Source organism: Oryx dammah, unplaced genomic scaffold (assembly GCF_014754425.2).
Source record: "Oryx dammah isolate SB20612 unplaced genomic scaffold, SCBI_Odam_1.1 HiC_scaffold_1, whole genome shotgun sequence".
Classification (NCBI taxonomy): domain Eukaryota; kingdom Metazoa; phylum Chordata; class Mammalia; order Artiodactyla; family Bovidae; genus Oryx; species Oryx dammah.
Window position 1 is genome coordinate 35,865,404 of NW_024070185.1, and position 17,240 is coordinate 35,882,643.

Sequence of the window (17,240 nt, forward strand, 5' to 3'; positions counted from 1 at the left end):
GTCCCAGGAAGCAAGGGGAAAGCATCCTGGATTTTCAAAACAAGAACATAGGTTAAATTTTGCTATACAGTGTTTTAAACAGTGGTTAGTTGTTGCTGAAATATATAGCTCCATACTTGGGGAACTTTTAGGGTTATGTGGGCTGACCTGCAACTCACTGAATTCTCAGTTCCCAGCAGCCAACTTCAAAGCAGTCATATTATCTACTTGGCTTTATTTAGAAACTGCTGTAGTTTCTCTCATAAAGGTCCAGGCAGCTTAAACAAATCACTTCTCCAAGGGCTAAAGCTTAAAATTTCGTTATTTTGATGAAGGCTTGCTTGGGTTCCTAAAACAAAGTTCATCCCCTTGGCTTATTAAAAAAAAGGCATGTGTATGTGTGTAAACACTTCTGTGCATTACAAGTAATCAGGAATACCTGTTAACTGAAGTGGGAAAGAGAGAATAGGAAGAAGAGATTGCATGATACTGCCCAGAATTGCCTGGGGACACCACCATCAGAGGAATCTACCTGACAGAGTTCCAAGCAGGGAACAGTCTGGGTTGCAGTCACATGTCTGAGTTTAGAGCCCAACTTTAGTGCACACTAGCTATGTGACTTTAAGCAAGCTGCTGGACACCTCAAAGTCTCCTTTCTGGATTACATGGAAACGTTAATGTGGATATTACCTTAGATAAAGAATGTGACAAGGTGTCTCAATGAGTCTACACTATTATTTTTTGGTTGAAATAGAGAAGTTAGAGCCCTTATCATTATAGCTTTAGTTTCTCCTAAAGCTGGCTTCCAAATAAATCAAGTTTTGTTCCCAAATGAAGTGAGTCTGTTTCTTTGTGGTTGTTGGCGAACCCTAACCAAACACAAGAGTCACTCCGCGTAGTCAGTTTTGCCCCCTGTTCCCAGCCCAGGGTTGCACAGCCATGCACCCTAGTCAACAGGAGAGTGTAGCTCAGAACATGGGGTCCCTTTGCATTTGCCTTTGACAGACTCTCCAGAATGGAGACCCTGACACAGGAAGTGTGTTAATCTGCCTGTAAAATGTCTATAATAGAACATGCTGGCTGCTACTTGCACTTATCTTGAAGCAATACAATGTGAAAAGAGTATTATTATGAACATGAGTTACGTAACAATTACCACTAAATGTAGTTTTGATGCCACGTTTCCTTTTGGTTCAGCTTTTCATTCTCCTTCCCTTTCTTATTTATTTATGATAATAGGGAAGTCTCTTCTCAGAACCAACCTCCTTTGTTTTCTAGCCCTCTTCTGTGCCAAGGCTCACTCCCAACTTCTCTCTGTGGTTGACACAGCAGCAGGGCTTGTAACCCTTGCTGAATTAGAATAGTTCACTCAAGAAAAAATTTACCCTCGCATGTGTTAGACATTTCCCTGATCTTTTGTTAGAGAACTGACTATTATTTGCGCTTGGAAGGCTGACAAAGGCTTACAAGTGTAAGGTAGGGCTTAGGGCTTACGGTGGCCATTTGAAAACTTCAGTTCTTTGATTTTTCAAATGCCATCAGTCTCCCTTAAATGAGACCTTGCAAGAATCCCAAACTTAAATCTGGAGACTGTTTGCACAGTGTGTACATTCATAGATCAAGCCTGAGGAGAAAATGTGTAAGTTGAATATTTTCTATGAGTTTCATTAGGATATAGGATATATTAAATACATATATATATAATGCTAAAAACTAGAGATTTTGAAGTTGAAGTTTGATTACTGCCTGAAAATGCACAAATAAATTTAAAGACTTGTATACTGTGTGACATGAGATATGGTTCGTGGGTTTTATTCCACAGTTTCCATGTTTTTTTGCCAAATCGTCTCAAGTTCTGCGTAGTTCACTGATTCTGCAGCAGCTGCCCCAGAATGTGGTCTTTAATTGTTTCCATGTTTCATAACATGCCAATAAGCACATGAATTGGTCTGGGTAACCACATGGAGGGAAGAAAGAGTTCGGAAAAAATGAAGCACTGGTAGGAGAGTAAAATGTATACAGCTGGGATTTCCACTACAAGGGTGTTATTTGTGGGCAACTGGGATGCATGGCTGGCACGCCTAGGTTGAAGAATGGGGGTCTCCAAGGGAGGATTCGCAAAGACCATTCCTGGCTCAGGAAGCTCTATTATTTGATGGGTGATTGTTCACTTTGTTCCCCCTTTATCTCTCTCTGCTTTGAGGTACAGAAGGGACCGTGTAGGCCTATCGTTGACAAATTCTTGAGCAACCTTGATTAGTGTTAAAAATGAGGTTAAGGGGCATTTGTCTTTCACTTGTCCTCCCAGCCTGCCTTCAGTCAGTTTCCATAGTTGACACTTACTGTTGCTTCACGTCTTGCAAGCTTTATAGTGGGAGATGATTCACTTAAAGAGTTAGTATTGTAGTGGGACTTAGTGCTATAAATGTCAAGGATGAGAGTAAAATTTTGACACACCCTGGCATGGGAAATGATTTGAATTGTCATCATCCAATGTGGGCCACATCTGTTAGTGGTAAAAGCCTAGAATAAGATGTGAAGAAGTCCGTACTCAGTTTCCAAACTCTCTAAATCCCATTTTCTGTTCCCAAATAGATAACCAGGGAACCTGGTTAATGGCATCCATTGCTCGAGCAGATCAAACATTTTGTGCAACACGACTTATTTTATGATAGGCCAGGAATGGGAAAATCCATAATCCAGTAAATTCGGTTGTTAATGGATGGAGGTTAGATGATGCCAAGGCCGAAGGGGTCAGGCTGGCGTTAACTACACTATGCTAATGGTTTAGGGAGTTAAACCTGACGCTTGGCCACTGGAGCACTTCAGACCTAAAGACCACCCACTCTTCCTGTTTTCTCTCCATTCCTGAATGTCATCATAGTAAATTTACCCCCAACAGAGAGTGACAGTGAGATGGAGACATATTTCACTTGCTTCTGTAGCTAAGAGGGAAATGCTGGACAAAAAGCAGCAAGAAAGGAGATTCTGATCAAACACTTTCTTGTTTTTCTATAGAACAAAGCTTGAGATACTTTTCAGATTGTGAGGTCCTTTTGGGTTAAAAGTTGGCAGAATCCCTTTGAAGATTATAAATGGCAGTGTTATTGTTTTCATTGTCGTTATCGGTTTTGGAAGGCCCAGCCTTGGCTGGTGGCAGACTAATTCCTGGCCCCTCTGGTTTGTCAAGGTTCAGTAAGTTTAATGGAGAGCAAATGCTTTCCAAATGCCAGGTCTGTGTCCTCTTCCAAACAGAACTGGAAGCACCAGAGGCCTTGAACATTTAATTTCTCAAAATGTAACCTGAAGCACTGCCTATCTAGGGCTACAGAAACTGCTTTTTCCTTAAGCAACTGTTGTGATTGTAGCACAAACGTTGCCTTTGGAGTCTGCATGATGTATGGGATTGTTTTTAAAAAAGCAGTGGATACTTAATGTATATAGGACACTGGCAACAAAAAGAAAGATACTCATGTTGGCAGCCTAAAGGATGTTTGGGTCCTTATCTAGCAAGTTCCACACTCTTGGTTTTCTTTTGTCAACCGTGTCAGATAACAGAAAAAGGATCCCACCAATTTCTTACTGTCTGTTAGCTTCCTGGAATTTCTCCCTTCTTTGTCCATCCCACCTCCTCTATTTAGGATGGAAGACTACAGATGGTGGCTCAGAACATCCCTACTGAAGTGAATTATAGGCAGCACAACCTAAGGAATGAGAAAGAGGTGCAGCTTTGCTCCCAATGGCAATGTGCAAAGCCCCTGTGATTCTTCGCAGTCATGCTTCCAGTGCTCCGGGCTGGTCTAGGCTATTTCTAAGATTTTGAGAAGTGTGAGTTAATCTCTGTGCCCAGGCAAGGCAGACATTCAGCTGGTATGCACCACTGTAGTTTTACTGGGAGTTACTATATTGAAATGTATCCATATTGGCTGGTATACAAACATTATCTTTTTATTGAAACTTTAAGTCACATAAGGATATCGCTTGGTGTCAGTGACACTGGAGCGCTGTGGGAACACAGGCAGCCACTGGGCAAACGAAGGCAGGTGCAGAGGTGACAGTAAATCTGTGTGGAGTACCCAGTCATTGCCAGGAGTGACGGGCTGAGGGGCAGAGAGACTCCAGTCATGAGGGAAGGCCTGGTATGCAGGCGCCACCTGGCCATGACAGGGACCTTTCATACATTTTCCCTCAGGTTACAACAACGTGCTAGAAAGTGGAGATATAATGGGAGAAGTCATTAGAAAAGTTGAGTGCAGCTCCATCTGTTAATCCGAGCAGATGCATTGTCTTATCCTGTTCAGTTCGCTATAACAGAATACTATAGACTGGATGGTTTAGATACAACAGAAACTTAACTACTTACAGTTTAAGGTGCTGCTTCCTGGTTCATAGAAAACTGTCTGTACAATGCAGGGGTGAGAGAGCTCTCAAGAGTTTCTCTTCTAAAGCACTAATTCCATTCTACCAGGCCTCCGCCCTCATGACCTAAGGGCCTCCTCAAGCCCCCACTTCCTAATACGATCACATAGGGAATCAGATTTCAACATAGTGCCAGGAGAAATATCCACAACCTCAGATATGCAGATAATACCACCCTAAATTGGAAAACTCAGCAGTGGCCACAGGACTGAAGAGCTCAGTTTTCATTCCAGGGCCAAAGAAAGGCAATGCCAAAGAACGTTCAAACTACCGCACAGTTGCACTCATCTCAGACGCTAGTCAAGTAATGCTCAAAATTCCCCAGGCTAGGTTTCAACAATACATGAACCAAGAACATCCAGATATTCAAGCTGGATTTAGAAAAGAAAGAGGAACCAGAGATCAAATTCCCAAATCCGCTGAATCATCAAAAAAGCAAGAGAATTCCAGAAAAACATCTACTTCTGTTTCATTTACTACGCTAAAGCCTTTGACTATGGATCACAACAAACTGTGGAATATTCTTAAAGAGATGGGAATACCAGACCACCTTACCTCCTGCGAAACCTGTATGCAAGACAAGAAGCAACAGTTAGAACCAGACATGGAACAACATACTGGTTCCAAATTGGGAAAGGAATACATCAAGGTTATATATAATCACCTTGCTTATTTAACTTATATGCAGAATACATCAGGTGAAATGCCAGGCTGGATGAAGCACAAGCTGGAATCAAGATTTCAGGGTCAAATATCATTAACCTCAGATATGCAGATGATACCACCTTATGGCAGAAAGTGAAGAAGAACTAAAGAGCCTCTTGATTAAGATGTAAGAGGAGAGTGAAAAAGTTGGCTTAAAACTCAACATTCAGAAAACAAAATTGTGGCATCCGGTCCATCACTTTATGGTGAATAGAAGGGGACCAATGCAAACAGTGGCAGGCTTTAATATTCTTGGGCTCTGAAATCACTGCAGATGGTGACTGTAACCATGGAATTAAAAGATGATTTCTCTTGTGAAGTGAAGCTATGACAAACCTAGAGAGCATATTTAAAAGCAGAGACATTACTTTACCGACAAAAGTCCATCCAGTCAAAGCTATGGTTTTTCCAGTAATCATGTATGGATGTGAGTCTTGAACCATAAAGAAGGCTGAGCAAAGAAAAATTGATGCTTTTGAATTGTGGTGTTGGAGAAGACTCTTGAGAGTACCTTGAATAGAAAGGAGATCAAACCAGTCAATCCTAAAGGAAATCGATGCTGATTATTCATGGAAGGACTGATAGTGAAGCTCGAATACTTTGGCCCCCTGATGCGGAGAACTGACTCATTTGAAAAGGCCCTGATGCAAGGTTGAAGGCAGGAGGAGAAGGGGATGACAGAGGATGAGATGGTTGGATGGCATCACAGACTCAATGGACATGAGTTTGAGCAAGCTCCGGGAGTTGGTAAAGGACAGGGAAGCCTGGCATGCTGTAGTCCATAGGGTTGCAAAGAGTCGAACATGATTGAGTGACTGAACAACAGCAACCCCCCTAATGACAGAAAGTGAATATAACTAAAGAGCCTCTTGATGAAGGTAAAAGAGGAGAGTGAAAAGCTGGCTTAAAACTCAACATTCTGCCCTGTATCAACATGGTTCAGCCACAGATATACATATGTCCCCTTCCTCTTGAGTCTCCTTCCACCCCAATCCCACCCCTCTAGGTTGTCACAGAGCCCTGGTTTGAGTTCCCTGAGTCATAAACCACCACTATATTGTAATTATCTTTCAATGAAAATAAATACATGTTTAAAAGTAGAAAAAAAAAAACAGCATGAAAAATGTAAAATAAACAAAACAAAACTCAACAGTCAAAAAACTAAGATCATGGTATCCAGTCCCATCACTTCATGCCAAATAAATAGGAGGAAAATGCAAATATTGGCAGATTTTATTTTCTTGGGCTCCAAAATCACTGTGGATGGTAACTGCAGCCATGAAATTAAAAAAAAAAAAAGCCTGCTCCTTGGAAGAAAAGCTATGACAAACCTAGACAGCATATTAAAAAGCAGAGATATCACTTTGTCAACAAAGGTCCATAGAGCTATGGTTTTTCCAGAAGTCATGTATGGATGTGAAAGTTGGACCATCAAGAAGGCTGAACACCAAAGAACTGTGGTGCTGGAGAACTCTTGAGAGGTCCTTGGACTGCAAGGAGATCAAACCTAAAGGAAAGTCAGTCAATCCTAAAGGAAAGCAGTCCTGAATATTCATTGGAAGTACCGATGCTGAAGCTGAAGCTCCAATACTTTGGCCACCTGATACAAAGAGCCAACTCATTGGAAAAGATGCTGATGCTGGGAAAGATTTAGGGCAGGAGGAGAAGGGGGCAACAGAGGATGAGATAGTTGGATGACATCAAGCTCAATGGACATGAGTTTCAGCAGACTCTGAGAGATAGTGAAGGTCAGGGAAGCCTGAAATGCTGCAATCTATGGGACCACAAAGAGTCAAACACAACTTAGTGATGAATAACAACAGCATGAATGGGGGGAAGGGGCACAGATATTCATTCTAGAGCACACATCAAAAAAAAAAGAAAATGACTATCAAGTTTTTAAATTAATAAATGGTTTAGTAAGTGTTTGAATGGTTCAGTGAACTGATAAGCAGCAAAATTTAGTTTATTTGGAGAATAATATTTTTGACATTATAGTTTTATTTATGAAAAGCTATGACTGTACTGATAGTCAAATGCTTTAATATCACTCTCATTTCAAGGACTCCATTGCCTTTGATCCTTCACTAAATAGTGGTCAGTAAAGAGAAAACGAAAGAAATTCATAAACCAGGTAGTTTTGCCATCTGAAAATAGATATGACTAAATATTAGTTGAATGGAAGGAATGACACTGTTATTCAAAGAGAAGAGAATCATTGAGAATTATCTCTCCTGATTTTGGAAAATCAAGTATGAAATCTGGTCTTTTAAAAAATGCCAAAAAGAGATATAATAGCCTACAGAATCAGCTTGGTGTGTAATTTTTCTGTCCACTAAAATATATCCTAATATTTACCTGAAACTTTCTTTCATTGTATTCTTCATATTAAATGTATATTTAGTCATGGTAACATTTCCTTTTTCCCAAGAACAGCCTTGATTTGCATTATCTAATGTTAACATACTGTCCCCTCTTTACAGTAGAATCCTTTGCTCAAACGTACTAAATACTGATTTCCAAATATCATTTATTGTCTCTTCTAAGTCTTTCTTTGACTAAATAACCCTAGGCAGGCTTCCTTAAATACTATGTGGCGAATGTATTTGGGTTCAATATTGCTGGGACTCTTTGGAGTATTGCTTTGTTACATTTGGAATTCTGATACCTTCTGCCATGCTGCGAGGCTCAATAAAGCTTTGTTAAATTGAAATGAGGTTTTGTTTTCATAAAGTTTCAGGCTGTTTAAAAATAAGCCAACCTAGACCACAGTATAGTTGATTATAAAGTTGGCTTGCATGTGTTGAGTGCCCTTAATGTGCCAAACCACGTCCAAGATAAGCCATGTGGAAGTAAAAACGAAACAAGGAGAGCATTTCCCCAAAGCACAGTCAGTAGACCTGCTGGATCAAATCCTATGAGATATTTCCAACAATGAGTTGCTCTTTTGAATACATTTAAATATGTTCCATCATGCCATCAACTTACTTTTAATAATTTGCCATGAAAGGGAGAAAATGAATGAACTCCACAGCATACATGTAGCAATGGTCAACCCAGTCTTTCCATAATTTTGGAAAAAATGAAAGCTTACCACATAAAGGGATTCTCTTCGTGATAATAAAAAGAAATATCTCCCCTATATTCAGCCAGGAATCTGAACTGTCTCATTCAATTTGGGCCTCAAGTAGAGTTACAGGGTGATGTTTCTAAACCACAGCCTGGTTGTACTTTATTCCTTTTCTACTCTGATTCTAGTACATTCTCTCTTCACAGCCAGTTGGGGGCCAGGTCCATTAAAGGACTGTTTGGAATGTCACAGCTACCTATTTGATGAACCAGGAGATATAAGCACATACCTACATATTTAGTCAGTATGGTAGATGGACTGGGGACAGGACTCTTTTTCACTTTGGTGTTTTCATTGCCACTGGCACCTCACCTCCCATCTAGAAAATCCTAAATACATATCTGCTAGGATTAACAATATATTCAATTTTCCACATTCAGAATGATTTCAGTGGTTTATAACAACAAACACAAAAAGCTGAGAACATGGTTAACTAATAATAAATATTCCCACCGGATACCTATTTGTGTTGGCCATTGGGTTCAGATGGAGAAGGCAGTGGCACCCCACTCCATACTCCTGCCTGGAAAATCCCATGGACGGCGGAGCCTGGTAGGCTGCAGTCCATGGGGTCACTGAGGGTTGGACACGACTGAGCGACTTCACTTTCTCTTTTCACTTTCATGCATTGGAGAAGGAAATGGCAACCCACTCCAGTTTTCTTGCCTAGAGAATCCCAGGGACGGGGGAGCCTGGTGGGCTGCTGTCTATGGGGTAACACAGAGTCGGACACGACTGAAGTGACTTAGCAGCAGCATTGGGTTCAGAGTTTCAGGTATACAGTTTCCAACCCTTATAATAAACCTGTCATGCAGGAGATAATCATTCCCATTTTACAGAAGAGGCCACAAGGCTTTGGTCCTGGAAACAGAGAAGCAGCTTACTGGTCAAACAGTGAAACTGCCTGACCTTCCATGAATCAGTCCTGAAGGCCACTTGTAGTCACTTCAGAAGCAAATAAGAAAAGACAGACATCAGTATTTGTACTGTAACTCCCACCTTCTGTATACCCACAAAGGGAGCCTTCTGTACAGCACATCTTAACTGTCACACTCAGCTCTATGCATGAAGCCTAACAAGTAGTAACTCTCTAGATTCTTCTCTGAGATTCTTCTCTCAGAAAAAAAAAGCTGGTGGTGGGGGAGGGTTATTGCCAAAGAAAACATTTCAAGAGAGGGAAACAGTGATCCAAAAGTTTACAAGCAATAAACGCTGGAGAGGGTGTGGAGAAAAGGGAACCCTCTTACAATGTTGGTGGGAATGCAAACTAGTACAGCCACTATGGAGAACAGTGTGGAGATTCCTTAAAAAACTGGAAATGGAACTGCGTTATGACCCACCAATCCCACTGCTGGGCATACACACTGAGGAAATCAGAACTGAAAGAGACACGTGTACCCAATGTTCATCGCAGCACTGTTTATAATGGCCAGGACATGGAAGCAACCTAGATGTCCATCAGCAGATGAATGGATAAGAAAGCTGGGGTACATATACACAATGGAGTATTACTCAGCCATTATAAAGAATACATTTGAATCAGTTCTAATGAGGTGGATGAAACTGGAGCCGATTATACAGAGTGAAGTAAGCCAGAAAGAAAAACACCAATACAGTATACTAACACATATATATGGAATTTAGAAAGATGGTAGCGATAACTCTGTATGTGAGACAGCAAAAGAGACACAGAGGTATAGAACAGACTTTTGGACTCTGTGGGAGAGGGAGAGGATGGGATGATTTGGGAGAATGGCATTGAAACATGTATAATATCATGTAAGAAACGAATCTCCAGTCTAGGTTTGATGCAGGATACAGGATGCTCGGGGCTGGTGCACTGGGATGACCCAGAGAGATGGTATGGGGAGGGAGGTGGAAGGGGGGTTCAGGATTGGGAACTCATGTACACCCGTGGTGGATTCATGTTGATGTATGGCAAAACCAATACAGTATTGTAAAGTAAAATAAAGTAAAAAAAAATAAATAAAGATAATAGATGAAAGACAATAAACAGCATTTTATATTAAAAAAAAAGAGAGGGAAACAGCTAGCACATGTGTATTAGCTGGTTAGGAAAAAGTATATATAATTCATATTATTATTCTGTATCCTTTTAATTTTTTTCCTCAGTAGACTTCTGACTCCCTCTCTAACATTACAATCAGAAATTATTTGTTTAGTATATGGCTAATAATGCAAGGCTTAAAGGAATATTTGTCAGTAAGTCTAAGCCCTTAAATTTAGCCCTCAGGATGAAACCTATACAGTCTACTCAGAGAATGAGGTGGAGAAAAGCAGTATTGCAGTCCTTGCACTGAAGGGAAGCCTGTGTTGCTGCTCAGAGGGCTCAGGCACCCCTTCTAATCCCACTGCTGAGACTGTGGGAATGTGCGCATACATTAGAACATTTATTTTTTCATAAACTCCCCTTGCAAAATACTTCTTGAGAAAAACACAGATGTTTAAATATATTGACTTTTTAAAAAGTTGCTCCTAGTTTTTGCAGTTTCACTTAAAACATTTTAGAGGGTTTTTTTTTTTTTTAGTAAAGAGTAAGGCTAGAATACATTCTTTAAAATGAGTACAAGAACTATTTCTTTATTCTTTTAGCTAAAAAATGTTCACAATATTTACTCCTTATAGTGATGTTTTGTGGAATTTTTTTTTCCTAAAGAGGTCAGAGTATAACTAAGCCAAAAATAGTTACAGTTCTCAAACTTTAATCATTATAAGTTTGAGTTTTCCTACGTGTTAGGGATAGAGTGGATTTGTAGATGGAAAGTCACTCAATAATGGAGTCATTTTTCCAGAGGTCACATAAAAGCTGGCTTATGGTTCTTTTCTTGTTTTCCTTTGTCTTACCTCACCAAAAGGTCTAAGGATAACCATTCTCCAGCATTGAAACATAATTACATTAAATTGGGTTTGGTGAATTGTACTGAACTTCTAGTTCATTTTGTTGCATTAACTTGCTATTTCGGTACCCATCATAGTGGTATTTGTCCTCCTGGGATATGACCTGTTGGTTTTGATTTGAAAGGACTCGAGTTCAGCTGAAACTCTTAAATCATGAGTTTTGAGTTTCTCTGTTGATTCCTAAACTCAGTACATTGTTGGCATCCCTTCAAATGTTACAATAAGAGGCCTCCAGTTTCTTTTGTCTTTTTCAGCAAGACATCAACTTGACATCTATTTCATGGTTTAGAACAGATCCTCTGACTTCATTTTTGTGATTTTTTTTTTCTATCTGAATTAGGGTTACTTAAGTAATGTTGGCTCTATGAGGGTAGTAGCCTTTGCTAAGTTTGTGCAAGTACAACTTGGATTGCTATGGCAACCCACTCCAGTACTGTTGCCTGGAAAATCCCATGGACGGAAGAGCACGGTAGGCTACAGTCCATGGGGTCTCAAAGAGTTGGACACAACTGAGTGACTTTGCTTTCAGAGAATACACAGAGGTACCCAACCCTGGTCTTACTACATCAATATTCTCCTTAAAGAACTATCTTTCCCTTGTATTATTTTTAAGTTAGAACATATGATAGAAATATGAAACAGAAGAATATTTTGTGCATCTAGAAAATGCAAGCCTTTAAAAATACTCTTCCTAAGACATAATTCTCCATTTTTACGTTACCACTTCTGTTCGTTTTTCTTGAAATAGATAATGTTTGTGTGGGTCTCACAGTTGAGATAAAGGCACAGGAGTAGACCTTGAGAATGCAATCTCTGCCTTCCTGTGTAACGGTACCTTTTCTTTTATCTTGTCTAGGAAACTGTGTAGAGGATTAACCCTCTCCCTTTTCACAGGGTCTGATATCTACACAGAAAGAGGCTGACTCTGAGCAGCAAATGCTTTAGTTGTGAAACAGAAAATTACAATATTATTTACAGAATGGTAATCATATTTATATTCAACATAAAAGCAAATGATTACCTATAATTCTATTTACTAAGCCAAAAATCCAAGTACCTATGATAATGCCTCACTGCTTTTGTTTAAATCCAAAGATCATAATTTTCAAGTATTTTTTGAGTAGAAGATGTACTAATATAAAATAGTACTAGATTTCTTTACCTAGAGACATGCATTTTAATTGGCTTCAACTAAGAACTACTCCCATTTTTTTTCTTTTAATCTGAGATGGAAAAGGGTAAATATATTCTGATGTATCATCTTACTAGAAAATACAGTGCTGTCTTTGCTATTTTTCATTATGGTTTTTAATACCCAAAGGCACATTCAGTAAATTCGAGGCATATAGCAGATTTGGAATTATTCTTTGTTGCATATTAAACTAATTGCATTGAATACTTTTTATGTGCTTTTCTTGTCCAACTTCACATAATCACTGTAGATTATTCATCTGAAATGAATGGGTTTTAAATTATTTAAACTTTGCCACTGCTAGTGTGTGACCCTCTGAGACTTTTTAAAGAACAGACAGCTCTTTTCCCCCAGACTTTACATATTTCATTTGTTTTTGATATACATACACATTTATCTTGTATTAAAGAAAAATGCTGTGTTGTTTGTTATACTTTGACAGATTTACAAATTATTTCTACTCTTCTTTAAACAAGCATATTTCGAGATAGCACAAGATGAAATCGTTTGTGCCTTTTAAACCTTGATGGATGAACACTAACTATCTCACCATGTCATTTAAGTGCCTAAGTGTAATCTTTCTGAAGCGATTCTTAACGTCTATCCTAGAACAATTTTCTGTTTTCTTTTCAAGTCCTCCAAAGTTTCAAATACCTCTCTCCCTCCTTATTCTACTTGGCGACAGTCTGCAATTTATTTTTCTCCAGGAAAATTGAATCTGTTACTGCTTAGTATTCCTACCAGTTTGAAAAATGTGGTTTACATTGGCATCAGAGCAGTAATTTACATATATTGGGATAACAAGGATGCATGCCAGAAAAAGATCAACATGAAATGCAGAAAAGCTGCTTTCCTTCAACAGCAACTCAAAATAAAGCTAATAGAGAAATTGATGAGGATCTGCCCTGAATGTGTCGCTTGTGTCTTCTAGGTGAAGTGTGACCAGTATTGGCCCAGCAGAGGCACAGAAACCCATGGGCTGGTCCAGGTGACGCTGCTAGATACAGTAGAGCTGGCCACGTATTGTGTTCGAACATTTGCACTTTACAAGGTTTGCTTTCTTCCCCCTTCTCTTTCCCCTTTCCATTATTTAAAGAAAGCTTCTTTTGAGAAATCAAAGATTTCAAGGCTTTACTTAAATCTTGATTCTGCTGGCAACAATGAAGAATGAAATGATTCTTCCATTATCGCTCAGCAGTTTTTCTCCTTGTTAGTGATGTGTCAATAAATATGGAACTCTTGCTCTGAATGAAAGTTTCAGCAAATGAAGACTGGATGAAGAACTAGTTCTTTCGGTAAAATATGACAGGAGCGCTCCTGATAGTTAAACCTGAGAAATGGAATGCTTCTCACCTAGGAATTTTGTCTTCCTGAGCAAATATTTGTCATTCACAAATAGTTTGTAGTTATAACTCCAAAGAGTATTCCCAAGAAATACAGGATAGGGGAAGGAATTAAGATAGCAATCTACATGTTACCTTTCCCATGATATTACACATCATACCACTTGAGGCTAAGAACACAGAATTTCAATCACTGTTCTTACTTCACAGAATGGTTCAAGTGAGAAGAGAGAAGTAAGACAATTCCAGTTCACTGCCTGGCCTGATCATGGTGTTCCAGAACACCCGACACCTTTTCTAGCTTTCTTACGGAGAGTCAAAACCTGTAACCCTCCTGATGCAGGTCCGATGGTTGTACACTGCAGGTAAGAACCTCTGAGAGCATTTTCCTCACAGTCAGAACGTTTGTGGGGAAACGCAAAACTGAATGATTTCTCACTGGATATTCTCTTTCTAACCTTTTGATACTCTGGGAGAGGAACTGCCTTTATAAATGATATAGGGAGTATTTTTTAGTCAAATGAGGCCTATACTAACATCAATAGGAAGGATTTGATAGAGTGCATAGCTGACTTCCCAACCCTGGGAGATAAAAGCAACTATGGTTCATGATGTTGTCTCTTTGGAGAAAACATAAATACATTCTTTCAAAATATATATGTGTATATGTGTATAAATATATATATATATATATACACAAATTATTGTTTGATAGACTCTTGTGGGCTGGGCTGATACAAACTTTTTACTATTTATAGGGAAAAATGCTGAACAAAATAACATTATAAACATACAAGCTTACAGAGATCATTTCTTACTGCTTAAAGATGGCTTCTGCATTTAGTATTATCAAGTCACATACAGAAATATCCTATTTTGAGTTTTAAATTTTTATTTAATAAAATATGTACAAAGACCTAGAGTTTGGAAGAATTATTTTATGTACTCAGAAGTAATGAACCTGCATTTTTCTTAATGTATAATTTATTATTTTGTACTTAATTCTAACATTCTCTGTATCACCACTCAGATTCTACTATAAATGTGTTCATACATTTTTAATACTAAACTGATTTCTTCCAGTTTTCTGAATTCCCCTGAAGTACCATTACTAACAAATTATTAAAGATATCTGGTCAGTTGTTTACTGCTACATAAATTACAGTTCATGTAACTTCATAGTAGTCTTTTGTAACCTAAGTATTTCAAATACTTAGAAACTATATAAAAGAAGAAAAGAAGCATCTATCATAAACCATTTTTATCATGACTTAATAGTATAACTTTCATTCATATCCCATTTTATACTATAGCATAATATAGTAGATTTTAGAAATAGGGTCTATTTTTATAAAAAGCTGGATACCATGGATAGGTCAGAATAAAAACAATAAAATTTACCTGACTAATCCATGCTAGAGGAGTGATGTTAAACAATGGCCTGGCAAATTCCAAACAAAATAATATTTTATTTCTCTTTTCCAGCATTTTTACCCTAACAAAAACTGATAATAACATTACTCTTTATTCATTGAATATTTTACAAATTCCAAAGCACTGCACCATGCTTTACTTTTACTGTTTGATGTTCTTAGCAACAGTAGATCAGATCAAGAGATGAGAACATAAGAGTTTGGCTCAAGTAAGATAGTTGAGAAGTTGGAGGTACAATCAGCCTCACCTTACAATCAACTTCTTGCTCCTCTTTAGCAAGAATAGGGGTCTTTGAAAATCTGCCACTATGTTGAAGTTGTTGGTTTTTTTTTTTTTTTGCATGATTCTGAAATACTATAAATTATTGTTATTAATTTGAGCAAATTAGTATTAATTGAGCAAATGCTTTTATATCATGAAATCAGATTTCTGGTTGGTTTTAGCAGGCAGTCTGTGTGTTCTGTTACACAAACATCTTTTCAGACCTCAAAGAGCCATTGAAACTGGTTGCATGGTGCCCCTGCTTGGCACAATATCAATTTAATTATGAAAACCACACATGAAGCATTTGTAGATGGAGTTTGGCCGCAGGAGAGAAAACAGGAAGTTTGGCCTCACTCAAGAAATGTTGCCCTCATAAGTCTCCTGGCAAAGATGCAGTTCACACAGATGCATACATACATACACACAGGTGTATACACTTACACACACAAAAAAAACACATACATTTATATATACAAAATAATAGAAACAAAAATTAGAGAAACCTCACATGTATGATAAGATATTTTGGCCTCTTGATTTAGAGAGCAAACTTCCAGAGCATCATGAATCTTTGACTTGGTTACCTGTATGTTAAAACCCACAAGCATAAATTTTTTGATGGAGTGGCAGAGGATAGTCATTTCAAATAGCAACTGCTCCTGTGGTATTCCAGCAATGCTGGTTTAAAAAGCTTCTCTAGGCAGGAAGGAAACTGCAGAAAGTGACACCATCCATGTCACAAAGGGGTCCTGATTAGTTACAATGGGCACTGTTGCAAATAATCACAGAAAATACTCTGGAGTTTGAATACTCAACTTCATGATTTCTCTTATGATGGACTTGAATTTTTTTTTTTACTAAATGATGAAGTAGTAACAAACTCAAAGTAAGTCTAAGCCTTCTGCCAAACAGATCCTGTGAGAAAGGAGAAGTTTCTGAAAGAAGGCTGGTGGCAGGCAACAAAAATGGGATGGGACTGGAAAAGGAGAAAATTAATTTCCCTTAAATAGTTTTGTCGAGGCAATAAAAGTGGCAAGACTAAAAAATCATTATGAGTAAACTAAATTCTAATGATCAATAATATAAAGGACTCATGAGAACAGATTAGTACAAGCAGAGACAAGACCTTAGAAGGAGACGGACAGATTTAACAGCATTCCTAAAAGAGCTAATGTCTGGTTCAACAAGTATGGGGAAAAAAAAAAGTCACTTCATACAGAACATGGAGTCTCCACAATGAGAGTGCACACTCTGATCTCGGGAGCTAAGCAGGGTTACTACTTGGATGGGAGAGTGCACACTCTGAGAGAGAGCCTGCCTGAGTAAAAACTTTGGTTTGTTCACTTATTGGCTGTGTGCCTCTGGGCAGTTCCTCCCTGTCTATGAGCCTCTGTTTCTTCATCTGTAAAATGGGGTAACATTAGTCTTAGCAGTAAGAATTTGATGAAGATTAAGTGAAATGATAGGAAATGATACACATAAAGCACTTAGGACAGAGCATTTTATAAAGTGTGCAAGAATGTTATTTATACGTGAATTGTGGAATGTTTTCGAAGATATATGTGTATTTCTAACTTTAGGGAGAAAAATTCAACAAGAACTTGGATTTTATCTATATGATATGAGTCATTCATCCTATGAATAACCAGTTGTTTATAAATATTCAACTATTTAATTGAATAAAAATTTAGATATTTTCCATCAAAGAAATACCATCAGATATTTCACAGTGACAAGAGAACACTTTAATGCTATGGCTTTAGAATCTTCGATAGTAATAAATATGTTTTCAAGAAAGACCAAAGAAACCATTGAACTCTTAAAATGAAGCTGTTAAGGATACATAGAAATTAAT

General features: G+C 38.3%; 1 protein-coding gene across 1 annotated transcript in view; it reads left to right on the forward strand.

The window, feature by feature from the left end:
• LOC120863868 (receptor-type tyrosine-protein phosphatase delta-like) overlaps positions 1 to 17,240 on the forward strand; it is a 561,974-nt gene that overhangs the window by 499,392 nt on the left and 45,342 nt on the right. Inside the window, exons 28-29 of the mRNA XM_040240488.1 lie at positions 13,276 to 13,395; positions 13,898 to 14,052. Of these exons, the coding sequence (XP_040096422.1) occupies positions 13,276 to 13,395; positions 13,898 to 14,052 (275 nt within the window). The remainder of the gene's footprint in view (positions 1 to 13,275; positions 13,396 to 13,897; positions 14,053 to 17,240) is intronic.